The sequence below is a fragment of the Malaclemys terrapin genome, chromosome 6, assembly GCF_027887155.1.
Source record: "Malaclemys terrapin pileata isolate rMalTer1 chromosome 6, rMalTer1.hap1, whole genome shotgun sequence".
Taxonomy (NCBI): domain Eukaryota; kingdom Metazoa; phylum Chordata; order Testudines; family Emydidae; genus Malaclemys; species Malaclemys terrapin.
Window position 1 is genome coordinate 7,904,479 of NC_071510.1, and position 16,871 is coordinate 7,921,349.

Consider the following 16,871-nt stretch of genomic DNA (forward strand, 5'->3'; position numbering starts at 1 on the left):
AAATGAACAGGAACTGTGGACTCCATGACTGTCAAGCAGATGGGACAGTTTAAACTCCACCTTTTTACAGCAGGTTTCTACCCAAAATCAGTAAGGATTACACCTCTTTCTTTTTGAAACTCAACTGTTTTTATAAATGTTGCTTTTGCTCTAATGAAAATGGACAACTCCGAATTAAAGATTGTACCAAAGAATGTTATCCATTTTTAATCCATATAAAAACAAGTAGTTATTTCTTGGAAGTGAAAATGTTTACAAGTAGGATTGTGTGTTCATTTCCGGGGAAGATGAAAGTTGTGGCTCTGGCAATACTGACTGCTTCAGAGAACATCATTTGCCCCTAAAGTAGAATAGTCGGCCTGGAACAAGCAATAGCAATGTGTGGTTGACCTCTGCAAATGTTCTCTCTCTCCTGCTCCTGCGTAATGCAACTATGATCCCACAACGATGGCCACTTTTATAATTACCTATCACGGTGTACAAAGAGGCAGATGCCACTAATAGCTACCTGTTCATAGGTTGTTTGCACTTTCTAAGAATCTGCTAGCACATCTTTCTGTTTATTTTGTCTGGCATAACTTTGAAATGAAATGTCTCTGCAGTGGGCTAAGGAGAATGGAGTTAGCACAAAAACAAAACTATTGCTATGCAAAAGCATGGTAAAAGATGCAGTTTTCACCAGGGGCCCTCCAAAATAATGGAGATTAGGACATAGCTATTTTTAAATTGCATGAGCAGTGGGTAACTGAGTTATCACTTCAGCTGGGTAAAAAAAATTAGTTCATTTTTTATTTATTAACCCAATGTGAGAATTTAGTGCAACTAACAAGTGTGCACTCTTTATTCTTCCTTTTCCTCTCCATGTGTGATAGTGTAGCAGAAAGACTTATAATCCAAGTTTCCTGCTGCATCAATAGGGGAACTCTTGAACATCTGGTCTATCTGTATAGCATTAAAAGAAAAGAACAACGTTACGTTTTTCCAAAGCAGTGTTTTAGCAACCTTCAACTTCAAACTCCAGCATGGAAGCAAGTATCTGCAGCCACTTACTCATTCTTATTTCTGAATTATTTTGAAAAATTAATAGAGAGCATTTAACAGCTTGAAACAGATGATGCTGTGTTAGCTAGTAATTCAGTAGGCCTCTGCAATATGAATGTTGTAACAATGGGTTAGTGGTAATTCCTAAAGCCACTGAGTAAAAGGATTTCAAAACACTCATTTCCCTTATCCAAAAGAGGTTATTTTAAACTTATATAACAGAATAGTCTTGCTGCCTTTCTAGGAAGCAACTGTTATTATATACCAACATGCACTTGAGTGACAGATACAGTAGTATACAAACCTCTTCAGCAGTGAATTTGTCAGCCTGTGTCATCATCATGCGTTTTAAGCTAGTTAAAACAGACGCAGAGAGAAGATTAGTTAGATGCCTCTTTAAGTCAGAGTAAGGATAGCACAGTCACAGTTCCTCACAAAGAAATAATTCTAGAATACTTTATTTTGCAACCTTGTCTTTGAAAAAATTTTAAGTTGCAGAAAAAAAACTCGCTACTACCATTCTATTTACTGTGTTGTTAAATTGTTTCCCCTCAGACAGCTGGCTAGTTCCCAACTGGATAGCACCTGCACATGTTCAGTTGTGGTTTTAGCTCTGGAGGTACCAGTTGGGAAGGACAGCGAGTGTCCTTTGGGCAAGAGTCCTGCCCTATTTCCTGCTCAGAATGAGTCCTAACACTCCACATCAGCTGTTCTCTACTCATTCTGTAGGTTTGGAGTTAGGGCCAATCTACGTACAAAGCTGTAATGCTTTAACTAACGGAGCAATTTAATAGCAGTTTAATTAAAACAGAACAATGTTGTGTGGCTATTCTGAGACTGGTTTAAACCTGGCTAATATTGGTAAATTTACAGGCATGCGCTATCCTGATCTAAACACGTAAGCATGCGGCTATAGCAATTTGTATTGGGGTTGTACCAGTTTAACTAGGTAGACTGATCTAGTTAAATTGGTGCAAATCCGTGTGCAGTCAAGCCCTAGCAGGGATAGGGCAGGATCACCTGTATGTTGGAGCAAGAAGAGAACTAGTGCATCTGGCTGGAAAGCATCCCTAGATGAGTCATGCTACTGCCCTTTGCAGAATTAAGAAGGATGTAAAGGAGGATCTGGATCTGGTGGGGGTGATACAGTGTGGAGGGGAGGGAGGGACTGAGGAGTTCACTTGTCTCAGGTTTATACACCACAAAGCCCACTATCAGTAAAAAAAAAAAAGTTCAAGATGCTTCTTCTGCAAACAGCTTAAATATGCAGGCTAATAGTTAAAAAAAAAAAAAAAATGTCTCTGGCATGCTCCCTAGAGAGGAGAATGGAAAGTACACTTGCCATGCTTTATCCCTCCAGGAAAACTATTTTAATTTTATTGTCACTCAATATACAACAGTTTTTCAGTGTTGTCCACTTGTACAAATGTGTGGAACACAACTTTCTGACAAATATAAGGTTTTTCAACGGTATCTGCTTTGCTTAGTGGGGAAAAGCACCCATAATTATCTTCCTGGGCATTATTACAATGTCAGTCATTTACTCTCGTCTTGCATTCTGTTCGTGCACTTTATTAATTTAACAATATGTAGTAATTTGAAAATTATAAAGCTAGTGAGCTGAAAAAAGGAAGGAATAAACCTGTTAATTTATCAGTTAATACTCAATATAATCCAAAATACACCTCTACCCTGATATAACGTTGTCCTCGGGAGCCAAAAAATCTTACTGCGTTATAGGTGAAACCGCGTTATATCGAACTTACTTTGATCCACCGGAGTGCACACACACACACCCCCGGAGCACTGCTTTACTGTGTTATATCTGAATTCATGTTATAGCAGGTCGCGTTATATCAGGGTAGAGGTGTACTTAGATCTCAACTGCCTACTATCATGTGACTATCGTGATTCTTGATAGGCTTGATAATAAACACAGAAGTAAACTTACTAGTCTTTGTGAATGTGTCCTTTACCATCTGGATCAAACATTCTGAATGCATTTAGTATGGTCTCTTCCCCATCCATACCTGCAGAAAATAACATGCCAGTGTGTCCCAGCTGATAACACAACTTCCCCCTGGTTGGAATCTTTCACAAGAACAGTACTCAGGCACAGTAGTACAATGGTTCTATGGTACTGGAAATGCTGTCTCTACACGTAACAGCATTTGATTGCTATAGGGGTGTGCTTGAGGAGGAAAAAATGAGAGAACATATTTGGATTCTGTTGGAATAAATGGAGCTGACTGAGCAATTTTAAGGGGGAGTAAAAATTTTAAGACTTTTTAAAAGAGAGGGTGAGACTGCCTCTTCTGAATAGTAGGTGTGCATATACCTCCTCTTTGAGACAGCAAATGGAGGTCACCTTTTCATTTCTGATGTCTGCTCAGATGTAAATTAGTCTAGGGTCCTTTAAGAAATGACATGTTTAGTGGTCAATCTGACTTCACTGAATTATAGCCGGCTCTGCAATAGCAGGCAGTAGTATAATTTGCAGTCAGGGAACAATATACTTACATTGTTATTTTGAAAATCAGTTTGAAATCCTAAGAAATATGAGACAATTCTATTGTGTCAATTAATAATAAAAAGAATAAAAATTAGAGTTGCAAGGCCAAATTTAAAAAAAAAAATAGATAGCTAAAAATAGCCTCAAGTCCATCGTTAGCTGTCTAAATAATTAGTTAGATATTTCAAAAGTGCTGAGAAGCCAGCTGCTGTTATCTATTTCTGTATAGCTGTTGTATTGGTGTAAAGTGTGGGGCGGGGAGGAGGGCCTGACAGGCTTTACGAAGTCCCCAGGAAACAGAGCGGAGTGGCAGCCAGGAAACAACACTGGGGATAGATGGGTCTGCTCTGGAGAGAGTTTTGCATGGCAAGACAGTTTCTGGAGAAGTCAGATCCATCCCTATAGCTGGGCAAGTTCTGCCAGGGTCTCGAAACGGCATTACAAGTTTCACAGAGGTTTCTCTGCAGGCAGTGTAAAAACAAAACCTTAAAGAATTACTAGCAAAAACTGGAGCTCGTGTTAGAACACTCTCTCTAGCAGATGTCAGCTGGACCACGTCAATGTTAATCCCTAATTTCATTTTCAAATACACGTCATAATTGCCATGGAGTAAGGACTTACTCTTGCTACGTGCCTAGACATTTTAATTGACAAATACCTAATCAGGTCTCTGATGCAGGGGAGCTTTGACTATCATTCAGAATTACCAAGCTTAACAATGTTCTATGAGCAGTAAAGTTGAAGTAAATGATTAAAGCCTTTTCAAAAAGGAACTGCATATATGGGACGTTCAGATTAAGGTTTGGTCTACCGCACTACACAGTTCGGTTGATGTAAGGCAGCTTCCGTTGACCTAATTACATCAGTGTACACATTACAGCCTTGTCCGGCCGAGGTAAGTGCCCTCCTGCCCTGACATAACCGCACCGCCACTAAAGGCCCAGGGCTCATGTCCATGTAGTTGCACTGCCTTATTCACATGAGCTGGTGGCTGTCTTGTCAATGTCATAGTTCCATGGCCAGGACATTGACGAGACAGCCGGGGAGCTCTAGCCCAGCGGCCCCCAGCTCCTTGCTCCCACTGGCTGTGCCTGCCCCGCTCTCTGCTCAGGCAGCTGCCCCCGTCCCCAGCTGGAAGTGGGGAGCTGAGAGCCCGTGTCGGGGAACTGTGCAGAGCTGAGCCCTGGCTCTCAGCTCCCCACACTGCCCCTCTTCTGTCGGTGGAAGTGCTCCTGGGGAGGATGCGGTGACTCTAAGTCTACCTGATATTGACATACGTCTTTTATTATACACATGCCCTAAGGAACTTCTCAATAATGGTCTATATAGACCAGGGGTGGGCAACCTACGGCCAGTGAGCTCCCGCTGGGGAGCGGGGTCTGGGGCTTGCCCCGCTCCAGCCGGGGCGCTGGGTCGGGGGCTGCACCACGTGGCTCAGCCCCGCCCTGGCGCTCCAGACGGGGCACAGGGTTGGAGGCTGCACCACGTGGCTCCCAGAAACTACAGCATGGCCCCGCTCCGGCTCCTACGTGCTCCAATGGGAGCTGCAGGGGCGGTGCCTGTGGATGGGGCAGCATGCAGAGCTACCTGGCTGTGGTTCCGCATAGGAGCCAGAGAGGGGACATGCCACTGCTTCCGGGAGCCACCGCTCAGAGCCTGCACCTCTCCTCACGCCCCAACCCTGATCCTCCTCCTGCTCTCCAAACCCCTCGATCCCAGCCTGGAGCAGCCTCCTGCACCCCAAACCTCTCTCCAGTCCCACCCCAGAGACTGCACCCCCAGCCAGAACTTGCACCCCTTCCCGCACCTCTGCCCCAGCCCTGATCTCCCTCCCGCCCTCCAAATCCCTCAGTCCCAGCTCGGAGCACTCTTCTACACCCCAAACTCCTCATTCCCAGCCCCACTCCAGAGCCCGCATCCCCTCCCACACCCCAATTTTGTGAGCATTCATGGACCACCATACAATTTCTATTCCCAGATGTGGCCAAAAAGTTTGCCCATCCCTGATATAGATCGTATTAAACTCACCAAGTAACTTTGTTCCAAAGAGATTCAAAAACATTGTGAAATTAATGGGTCCAGTGGCTTCCTTGAGCATGGATTCTAGCTCCTCATCTTTTACATTTGTTTTACCTAAATTAAAGGAAAAGGTCTTTCAGTGTACAAATACCCATACTATTTAGAGTTATAATAGACAAAGCACCTATCTTTGGTTCTAGGCACCTTTCCTACCACATACTAGCTGTACGATTGCCCCCCAAACTACTTGAACCATTTCAATACAGCTTTCCACTTATTTTCTTCATTTTGCTTTGTAACTTTCTACAATTCTTTAATTAGAATCTGCTCTTTAAATGACTTTTAGAACCATAGCACTTCTAATGCTCTACAAACTCAGTCTTGGCCAAATGAAGGGAATCTTTGTAGTGGGTGAGGGATGGACTTCAATAGCTGTAGGTGGCTTCTGAAAAGAAGATCTGCAAAAATCTGTCAAAAGGAGTTGATAAAGCTGTATGGCTGTACAAATCACTCCTTCCAATTACAGGATAATTATGGGGAAAATGTATACATGAGGCACCACTAATGGAGGCGTGACCACCAACCAGACCTGCAGGTGTAAACTAGAAAAAAACAGAAGAGGCTTAAAGGGAGAGCATGCAAAATGGACTGGTTTTAGGTAATACATGCTTGCAGGTTTCATAAGACTTTCCTCCTTACAGCAGATGGCTCTTTAATCTAGCAGAAAAATCGTTGGAAACTGAAGCTAGACAAATTTAGAAGATGCAATATTTTTTGCCAGTGAGGGTAATTACCCATTGGAACAACTTAGGTAGTGATACAGTGGATTCTCCATCACTTGCAGTCTTCAAATCAAGATTGGATAGCTTTCTAGAAGAGACAGTATAGCTCAACCAGAAGTTATGGGCTTTATGCAGGAATCACTGGGTGAGGTTCTGTAGCCTGCGTCATGCAAGAAATCAGACCAGATGATCACAGCTGTCCCTTCTGGCCGTAAAATATATTAATTTACTCTTTTTTAAACGGCAGGTTTCTAAGGTTGGGTTAGTGGAGCTCAAATATTATTGAAAATGTGGGAGTTATAGTCCTAAAATACTTCAACACTTTAAAAAGAAACCTTCAATTTTCTGCACTAATAGTGTGACACTAGCATAATCCTGATACAGTGTTTGGAGAAATTACTGTAGAATACTGTACTGTATTTTTATCTGGGAAAATACCATGCGCCATTTGCATCAGGATGCTTCCCTACTATTTACTGTCTAACAGATCTCATTCTGAGAGAAATTAGGCCTGGCTCTCGACTTTAAAACCCTAAAGTTCAAGGTTGTTTGAGTTCTGGGGGGCTGATTTGGCCTAATAGAGAGAGAAGCAAACTGCGAAATTGGAATTCAGTTTACAATCCCACCTGCTTCCAAAGTTAAAAGGGGTTGGGTCTCTGGAACTCTGGTTATATTCTGTCTCTATTAGGTCTACAAATTCAAATATTTACATTGTTAAATAATCCACCACTTGGCACTTACAACTACGAGTTTAAAGTGAGTAAGTATATATTAGCAAAGTATATCTCTGCTCTAGTGTACTTACCCAAAGAAGCATAGATGTCTTTCAAGTCTTCTTTATCTATAAATCCATCTCTGTTCTGATCAATTAAGGTGAAAGCCTACATGAAAGAATGAATATACATATAATATATTCATGTTTTTATCAGTTGTAACTTTAGAAAAGCTTCATGTATACCTGTGTTCAATACAAGTTTGAATTGAGAGGGAACTGTATTTCCCTATTTTTTTTTTTACAGTAAATACACATTCTTTAGTAAAAAGTTACATGAAAAATGTGTATGCCCAGCCTGTTAAGCTTTTACTTGTCATATTTCAGTTTTTCATTTCATTACTTACTAAAAAGTGATGGTTTGGTTTTGTCTCTTAATCATACTTTAAACTGCAAATCCCTCTCTTTTAATAAGAAGTGTAAAGTGAGTATGAATTCTTTTTAAAACAACTCTTATACTAGGGTGCTGAATATTTTCCAGAACAATATTACTCACTTTGAATTGCTGATCATTGAACAGACGTTGAGAACCAGAAGACAGTCACACTGATGTTTAGACATTGTGTTTTGTTGTTGCATCTCAGCTTCATTGCATAGTAATACAACAATGTGACACAAATATATTGAGTCTGTTCACTCAGATTATATTGTGACTATGACTCTGTTTAACACTCTTTCCTGTTCCTTAACTTTTTCTTGTTGCTGGCAGTGAGGAGGTGCACGCGACACCTGTTTCTTGGCTTGTCTGCCTTTCCCCACTCCATATTTGCTTGCTGAGCACTGTGTGTAACACAGGGGTAGGCAACCTATGGCATGCGTGCCAAAGGCGGCACGTGAGCTGATTTTCAGTGGCACTCACACTGCCCAGGTCCTGGCCACCAATCCGGGGGCTCTGCATTTTAATTTAATTTTAAATTAAGCTTCTTAAACATTTTAAAAACCTTATTTACTTTACATACAACACTAGTTTAGTTATATATTATAGACTTATAGAAAGAGACCTTCTAAAAACGTTAAAATGTATTACTGGCACGCAAAACCTTAAATTAGAGTGATTAAATGAAGACTCGGCACACCACTTCTGAAAGGTTGCTGACCCCTGGTGTAACATCAGGTACCATGTGTAAGGTACCATAGAAAATCCTTTGTGATTGATCTGTGCTCTGGTTGTTCTGGTGGAGATAAGACAGCACAAGACTACTCCCAACCAAGAGCTAAGTGCATTGCTGAAGCCATAGATTAAGTACCACTGCACACGATATGAACTGTTGCTTTGGCAGAGACAAAGACACGGGATATCCTCATATTATGTGGAGAGCGGTCTAAACCAAAGGCACAGACCAGAATCCATCCCATCCTGTTTAACTCTAAGTCATGAATGTGCTTTATATAACAAGCTGGCTAGAACCCCATTTCTGAACATGTACAACCTTTGAGAAGTTCAGGTCCCAATTCTGTACCTGTGACCTGTCCCTAATTATATGTAACCAACTATATATATGCAGAGAGAGAGAGAGATCTTATATGGTCCTAACTCTGTACCTGTGACCAGTCTTATTCAAATATATATATATATATATGCCTCCTATATTGTCTTACTTCCTTAAATTCTTGGATCTGTGTCTGCTCAAAGTTGGAGAAGACATTAGAAGACGCTCTCTGAGCACGTTTGGCACCACCTTCCTTCTTTTTGGTTTTTCTGCTAGCCTGAAAAGAGATGAAAGAATAACTTTGATCTACACTGGGAAAGAATAAACATATCATTTACTCCGTTGTTCTTCTGAAATACACACTCCATTAATACTAGAAGATCAGCAAAACATAAGTTAAAACTTTCTTTCTTTGCTAAGATACAACTCTTAAACATTCATACTTTAGATTTCAAAATTACTGCAAACACAATGCACTCCTTCAAACCATAGTACTTTTCCTAGGAGTATCATGCAGATAAATGCCCTGGTCTCCCACCTGAACGATGGTTTCCCACAAGGGTTGAACTTACCATCGTTACTGGAGAGAGCTGCTGTGCCTTGTTGTCTTTGGGAATCTTACTTTATAAAGTGCCTCTCCTAGGGAGGGGAGGGGTTCATCTTTGCAGCTAGCATGTCCCAAAGGAGATGTCAAACTTCTGGCTCACAAGACCTGCTCCATACATGGACAGACTTCCAACATATCCCCTGGTCTCTAGTGGATAAACAACTGTTGCTTATACTTGAAATCTCCTTAAGTGATCTGCTGTCTAGATTACTGGTGATGAGCTAAAATAGTGATGGTAGCACACACACTATGATGTTACTATACATAACACTGCATAGCAGCTGTACTCAGTAATGGTAAATTTCTCTGGATTCTCCTAAATGTATGTGTCTCTTAATTGCAGAGATATGGGATTTAAAAGACTTTAAAAATAATTATTTTGGAAAAATGTTACCCTTTTCCTCCCTCAGATGTATTGCATTCTTTGTCTTTTGAATGGTTGATTTACAGATACAGCAAGTTGCTGCGGGTGCTATCAGAAACAAATAATCACGTCATGGCATACACCTTCAATGAGGACTTTTATTTTTGAAGAACTTAATTGTTGTTTGAGTTCTGACTTTTTGATGGGGGGGTTTCCTCCAAATTAAGCCTTCCCCCTACCAAGCTACATGCAGACCTCTCGACACAGAGCACACAATGCTCACATGTCCCTCCAAGAGCCCATTCCACTTGCTCCAACCATATTTTTGAAGGCGCCACTCCCATTTCTCTCATATAACTGACATATCGGTACACAAAATACAAACCAATTGTACAAATACAACACGCAAATATACAAATGATCTTAAGACATTCAAAATTATGACTAAATGTAAACTATATAACTTCATTTCTAGCACTACCCTTGATGCTCAAAAATATAGTACTGTCATTAAAAAACATGCTGACAATTTCAGTCATAGCTCTATTAGAGGTTAGTGTGTTTTGTGAAACAACTTCAAAGTGAGAAATAAAAGAATCATGATTCAATTGAACTGATCCTTTCATAAAAGATAAATGCAATTCACATTTCCAAGCTTTTTGAGTGAACTCAGCCTAGTGTGAAATTACCTGTGAAATGTCAGTTAATTAAATGAATTTCATTTTATATTATCATTAGTTAGCATTCACAACACACTCTGGAAATCAAAATAGTGCATCAACTCTATGCATGCAAATATCTAAAAGTGAGGGAAATAATTAAATTACTGGTTAGAGAGTTATCCATGTCCTCTCACTACAGTGGGTGCTTTGTGGGATATTTTTATACATAACTTGACCTTTGCCTAATTTTGCCAGTAACTTTATTTTTACTGGAAACTTAGTATTGATATTTAGTGGGGGGGAAAGAATAGTGCTCTGTTCTCAAGATATCAGTAAAGCTATATAGCTCTATTAAATATTTTGTCAGTAGGTTTTAAAAGCAGTACTGTGAATATTAGTATTTCTCATGTTCTGCGAGGCCCCTGCCTCTGCGGCAGTGCAGTTCCATTGTTCCATAGAGGGGGTGGATTCTAAAGGCCATCCGATGAAGTGGGCTTTAGCCCACGAAAGCTTATGCTCAAATAAATTTGTTAGACTCTACGGTGCCACAAGTACTCCTGTTCTTTTTGCTGATAGACTAACACGGCTCCCACTCTGAATCTTGTGGAATTGAGTCAGCTAGAGGCTTCATGTGCATGATCACTCAGGATGGGATGTTTGAGGGTGGTGAGGTGACAGGATTGGTTTCTGTGTGTATGCTCCACAGCTCTTGTCTCGAGGAGGGCTGAAGTAGCCTCCCCTAGCAGCTCTGCAGACTTGTGACAGGGACAAGCTCCCCTTTTCCTCACATGACTCCCCTGCAGCCAGGCTGGTTCATGGACTGAGGATTGCCTCCCAAGAGCACAGGAGAAAAACACAAGTTGAATTTTACCAAAGTTGCAGTACATCCAGGGTACAGTTTATAACAGGACATTCTAAGCTGTGTACATTGTGAAGAACATAGGTATTGCCACACAGTAACAGATCAATTGTCCATCTAGCCCATTCTTTTTCAGTGATTTATGGCAGAGCATCGGAGAAAGATGTGTTGTTGTGCTTTCATTTAACTACATAATCTATTTCCCGGGGGGAATATTTCTTCTTGAACCTAGCTAGTGACCAGTTTATGCCTTGATTCATTGAGAGCTCTTTGATTTGATAATCTAGTTTATATAGCTACAGATGCCATTCCTATTTATAGAAATATCTAATCTTTTAAAAGTTTTGTTGCAACAATACTGACAGAGGGTTTCACGGCTTAATTCTACATTATGTGTAGCAGTCATTCCTTTTATCCCTTCTAAACTTGTTGCGCTTTAATTTCATCAAGTACCATTTTGTTCTTGTTTTACGGGACAGAAGTAGGAAATGCTGAACCTGATTCTCCATTGCCCTGAAGCTGATTGTCATCTACACCAGTGCTCCATGAGAATGACTACACAAGGGTGCAGTACAATAGAAAATCAGGTCTGCTGCCACCACCATGGGAAAATGCAGCTGCTCCCTGGAGGTTTTGTTCACCTTTGAATTATCTTCAAAAGTGAGCAAGGAACTATGTAAATAACATACACTGCCCCCCCTACACACACAAATAGGTTGCAAATTTCTGTTTTGCAAAAATGTGATTTGACGCCTCCATTTTAAACTCAGGTTAGTTTAAATAAACATAAGTAAAAGAAGTTTAGAAAAAACAGCTTGAACTTCCAGCCAGGTTGAAGACATAAGCTTACAAAGGAGAAGAAATGTTACGTGTGGTATGGTTAACTTGTGCTGTATTGAAGATGGGAACTCTAATAGGCAAGACTCCAAAAGTGCCTCACAGCGAAGGGCTAATTCATTCTTATTCTGTTTAATTGACTTTCAGAACCCATTGCACAGAAAATATTAAAATGATGATAGCCGTGGACTGAAAAAGGCAAACAAAAAGGCATAAAGAGGATTTTAAAATATAATTCCAGCACGCATTAGAGCCTCTTGAAACAATCTAGAATTAAGTTGTGGATATAAATGCATAATTGTAGGGGGTTTGTATATTTTAATATAGTTATCTGAACATTTCCCTAGAAATCACAGGATAAAGCTTTTTAAAATGCAAATATAAACTATCCAAAGTAAGTGTTAATGAGAGACATTTTGCTTTTATCTGTACTTAATTAACATAATTAGTATGAAATTGTGCAAGGAACTATGTAATCAGTCTAGCTTTCCCTCAAGCTATTCTAAGAATGTATAGTGAGATGATTTTTAAGAGTCCTTTATTTAAAAATAGTTTCTTACATTGGATCAGCAGGAAGCATGGAATGGCAAAATCTAAAGATAACACACCAGTCCTTAAACTAGGGCCCTCAGAGACTATCAGAATACAGCATAATTAGCAAATGTGCTTGCAGCTGCCTCTGCTACTAAGAGATGAGATGAGAGACTGCTTCTCTCACAGATAGTGTGGAGTGCTAAGACACAAAAAAAATTCTAATATACTACACTTTCTTATAATACACATGTGCCTTCCACCATATGTAAGTTATACTTCAATTCTGCACTGGACTCTAGTACCACAGGTGTTTATATTCTTGAGGAATCCCATTAACATTAATGATATCCTGTCCGGTCATGCTGGTCTGTGTTAGTTGTTCACAGTGCAGGAGTAGGCACCAAAGGGAAACACTTGTAAACATGTTTTGTTTGTCATTTAAATAAAAATGTCTGTAGATGGATTTCATACAGTACTTCTTCTTCAAGTTGGAGACAATACATTCAGTTTCATTCTTTTCTGATTTTCTCGCTCATCTGCACCTCTAGATTCAATGGCATTTGGAATAGAGCTTAACTGTTTCAGCCTGTCATCACACCTTTGGTAATTCAAGCTAAGAGAGCTGCTGCAGGAACAGGTTTTATATATTTATTTTATTTTTATTTTTTAAAAAGTCACCTAGAATTTCTTTCATATGGAATAAAAGGAGTTTAGAGGTAAATAGAAATAAATGAATAAAAAATACCTGCTGGTTGTTACTGCATGAGGCCACCATTTCTGTAATGTAATTTCTCAGCCATTTTGCAGGCACAGTTCTGGAAATCTGGTGATTTTATGTGATGCGATACCCTTCTGTGTATAGGTGATGAATATACCTTTCCTTATTTGCACACACCACGAAGTAAGTGGGTTGTAACCCACACAGGGTTCAGGACCCTGCACTCCGTGTCCTTGGCGCACACACACCATCTGACAGATGCAAGCCCTCTGTTGTTTTCCCTGCACAGAAAAGATGCCCAGGGGAGTGATTGATAAGCAATGCAGAGGTGGCCACTGCCTCCATGGGATTCAGGGCCTGGGTAAAATGTGCTAAAGGGCAGAGATGTCTGCAAGGCTACTGCTCAAAACTGCTGTGTGACACATATGTGCAGGCATGAGAGATCTTGTGTGTGATGTGCAAGCGTCAGGGTGGTGTTGTGTTGGGGTGGGACTCTGGGGTGTGTGTGGCAAGGGTGTGAGGTGTGTGTGTGTCAGTTGCATGTGTAAGTCTGTCCATGTGGGGTGTCAGGGGAGGCAGGGCTAGCCCTACCATGAGGCAAACTGAGGCAGCCGCCTCCGGTGCCAGACTGGGGGGAGGAGGGGGCCACTAGGACCCACAGTGTAGAAAATTCTGTCTGCTGCTGGTGCATATGTATTCTCTCTGCTCTAGATGCACAGAGATGGTGGAGTGCTGTGTCGGTGGAAGGAGGACAAGAGACATAACAGGCAGGCAGGAGAAAAGGTGAGAGGAAATAACAGAAAGCAGCAGGAGCTGCAGGGAGAGAGAGGAGGAAGAGCCTCTTATGTACCTCTCTAGGAACCCCCAGGAGCCTGGACTGATTAACTCCACCTTCTCAGGGAGCTTCCTGTTTCCTGCTGCTTCCCTGAACCCACTTGAGGAGAACAGGCAGTCAAATGAAGTAGTAGGAGCTAGTTAGGCCCTTAAGACACTGATCTCTTCCCTCACTCAGGCCCTGCTACCTGCTTATTTGTCCCCCTCAATGAGTGTTGAGAGCCACTATAGCTGGCACAGAACAGCAGTCATGAGTGAAAGAAGAAATGTCCCTCTGGGACAGCATTCAGAAAAAGAAAGCAAGCAAAGGAAGCTTTTCCATCTAAGCAGGAAGGAGCTCTCCTAAGATACACAGACACAAATGTTCACGGTGGAGAGGCCATGGCTTATGTACTCAAAAACCAAGAATGCTGCATACTGTTTTTGTTGCAAACTCTTCCAATCTAATGTTCCAGCCACATTGGGATCTACAGGAACAAAGGACTGGAAAAATCTGGCTAGAAATCTGGCATGCCATGAGGAAGCAGCAAATCACCAGAGAGCATTCCATAGGTGGAAAGAGCTTGAGATGAGACTAAGGTTAAAGGCCACCATAGATGATCATCATCAACAGAAGATTGCATCAGAGTCTCTTTTCTGCCAAAATGTTCTGAAAAGGCTCATTGCTATTGTGAGAATGCTTGCTACCCAAAACCTAGCACTGCGTGGCACTTGTATTTGCCAAACAATGGAAACTTCCTTAAAATTGTGGAGCTGATGGCTGAGTTTGATGCTGTACTCCAGGAGCATCTAAGAAGAGTCCCCACCCAAGAAATGTACACACACCACTACCTTGGAAAAACTATTCAAAATGAGATCATATAGTTACTGGCAACAAAAGTCAAACAGAAGATTTCAGATCTGAAGTCAGTAAGATATTACTCTGTTATTCTGGACTGCACACCTGACATCAGCCATACGGAACAAATGACTTTAATGGTGCGTTTTCTAACAACAACGGAACCTAGTGAAAATGTCCCTGCAATGGTGACTGTCAGAGAGCATTTTCTAGAATGTATTGACATTGATAATACGACAGGAGCTGGTATGACAAATGTGCTTCTTAAAAAGCTGGAAGATACGGGAATTGCGATAGCTGACATGAGAGGTCAGGGCTATGATAATGGTGCCAACATGAGAGGAAAGAACAGAGGAGTGCAGACATGGATCCGAGAGTTAAACCCTCGAGGTTTTTTTGTCCCAGTTCTCATACATTGAACTTGGTGGTCAGTGATGCAGCATCAGCTTCTAGTGAGGCTGCTGAATTTTTTAATGTCATTCAAAGCATGTATGTATTTTTCTCTGCATCATCTCATCGATGGCAAATTTTGAAGCAGTATCTGGGAACATCCTCTCTGACACTGAAACCACTGAGTGCCACACGATGGGAAAGTCGAGTGGAGGCGATAAAGCCTATCAAACACCAAATTGGGAAGAAAGATGATGCCATAGTTGGCATTATGGAGAATAACGCTATGACAGGAACTGTTCGTTGGAGAACAGTGGCAGAGGGAAATGGAATCACCAGAAACATATATAACTTCAAATTTCTATGTGGCTTAGTGTTGTGGCATGACATACTGTTTGAAATAAACGTTGTAAGCAAGAGACTCAAAGGTGTTGACCTTGATATATCTGGAGCAATGGAACAACTGGACAAAGCAAAGTCATACCTACAGTCTTACCGGTCAGATGAGGGATTTCAAAACGTTCTGAAGAGTGCACAGAAGTTAGCAGAGGAACTTCACACTGAAGCTATTTTCCCAAAGAAGACAACATTTTGATTACGAGAAATGGGATAATCCCAGAAGAGACCCCAAATAACAATTCAAAGTTGAATTCTTTAACCAGCTGCTAGATTGTGCAATACAGTCAGTTGAAGAACGTTTCATGCAGCTCAAGGAACACAGCAGTCTATTTGGGATGTTGTATGATACTCTAAAACTCCTCACTATACCTGAAGAGGACCTACACCAGCAATGCAGGGCACTAGCGACCGTGTTAACACCTGATGGCATGCGTGATATTGATGCGAGTGATTTAGGTGATGAACTGATACATTTCAGCAGGATCAACTCCAAAGGCTGTTCTGGAATACAGGTGCACAAATAAGATGACCCCCTTCTTTCCAAATGCTTTTGTTGCTCTGCGCATACTTCTAACACTTCCTGTAACAGTTGCTAGTGGAGAACGCAGCTTCTCCAAGCTGAAGTTAATAAAAACACACCCATGCTCCACAATGACACAGGAGAGGCTGGTCGGCCTTGCCACCACCTCAGTAGAGCATGAGCTGGTCCAGACGGTGCCCCTTCAGGAAGCAGATCAAATCTCTGCAACCAGGACGGCCCGGAAAGCACCACTTTGATCATGCAAACAGACAGACATGCCAGTGTTTGCAATGCAGACAAGGCCAGTCACGTGTCACGGAACATGTCTGAGCAAGGCACTTTCCGTTGTTTGTTCCTCCGAGACCTTCCAACGCTTAGGCCCAAGCGAGGGGGCCTCAGTTGAGCGCCCGCTTCAGGTGTCAAAATGGAGTCGGGCGGCGCTGGGGGCAAGTCTCGGGGGCGGGGCTTGCACCTTTACCGCCGGGGCAGCCTTAGGGCCCCGCTAACGTTACTCGCGCGCGCGGCTAACGGCTCTGCCGGCGGGGCGCGCGCTCTGCCAGGCTGCCCCGCCCCCGCCCTGGGCGGCTCTCCCCGCCACACGCGGGGGGGTGCTTCCCGCCTCGTTGTGAGGCGCTGGGGGCGGGGCTAGGCAGACTCACAGGGCGCCGCTCTCCGCCCGCTCCAAGAAAGGAGCGTTGCCGTCACCCTCGCGCCCAGCAACGCCTGCGGCACCAGCGCGTGCGACAGGGAGCC

The 16,871-nt window shown here is 42.1% G+C and overlaps 1 protein-coding gene across 3 annotated transcripts; it reads right to left on the reverse strand.

Moving 5' to 3' along the window:
• Nucleotides 1-174: 174 nt before the first annotated feature.
• Nucleotides 175-16,865, reverse strand: MYL5 (myosin light chain 5). 3 transcript variants are annotated; one of them, XM_054032641.1, is made up of 8 exons: nucleotides 16,778-16,865; nucleotides 9,129-9,310; nucleotides 8,726-8,833; nucleotides 7,160-7,235; nucleotides 5,582-5,686; nucleotides 2,993-3,071; nucleotides 1,346-1,394; nucleotides 175-942 (listed from the first exon to the last, which is right to left on the reverse strand). In XM_054032641.1, the coding sequence occupies exons 2-8, from the start codon at nucleotides 9,129-9,131 to the stop codon at nucleotides 841-843; spliced, it is 522 nt and encodes a 173-aa protein (XP_053888616.1). In that variant the 5' UTR covers nucleotides 9,132-9,310; nucleotides 16,778-16,865; the 3' UTR covers nucleotides 175-840. The 3 variants fall into 3 exon arrangements, with proteins under 3 accessions (XP_053888616.1, XP_053888615.1, XP_053888614.1); XM_054032640.1 differs by lacking the exon at nucleotides 16,778-16,865 and adding an exon at nucleotides 15,696-16,550; XM_054032639.1 differs by lacking the exons at nucleotides 9,129-9,310; nucleotides 16,778-16,865 and adding an exon at nucleotides 13,165-13,882.
• Nucleotides 16,866-16,871: the final 6 nt, after the last annotated feature.

Excerpts from the sequence above, each read along its gene's own strand:
- MYL5 (XM_054032639.1), bottom strand. The coding sequence starts at position 13,194 with ATGGTGGCCTCATGCAGTAACAACCAGCAG. Across the intron at positions 1,395-2,992 it reads GGACACATTCACAAAGACTA|CTTAAAACGCATGATGATGA; the intron begins GTAAGTTTACTT and ends TGTTTTAACTAG. Across the intron at positions 943-1,345 it reads ACAAATTCACTGCTGAAGAG|ATAGACCAGATGTTCAAGAG; the intron begins GTTTGTATACTA and ends AATGCTATACAG.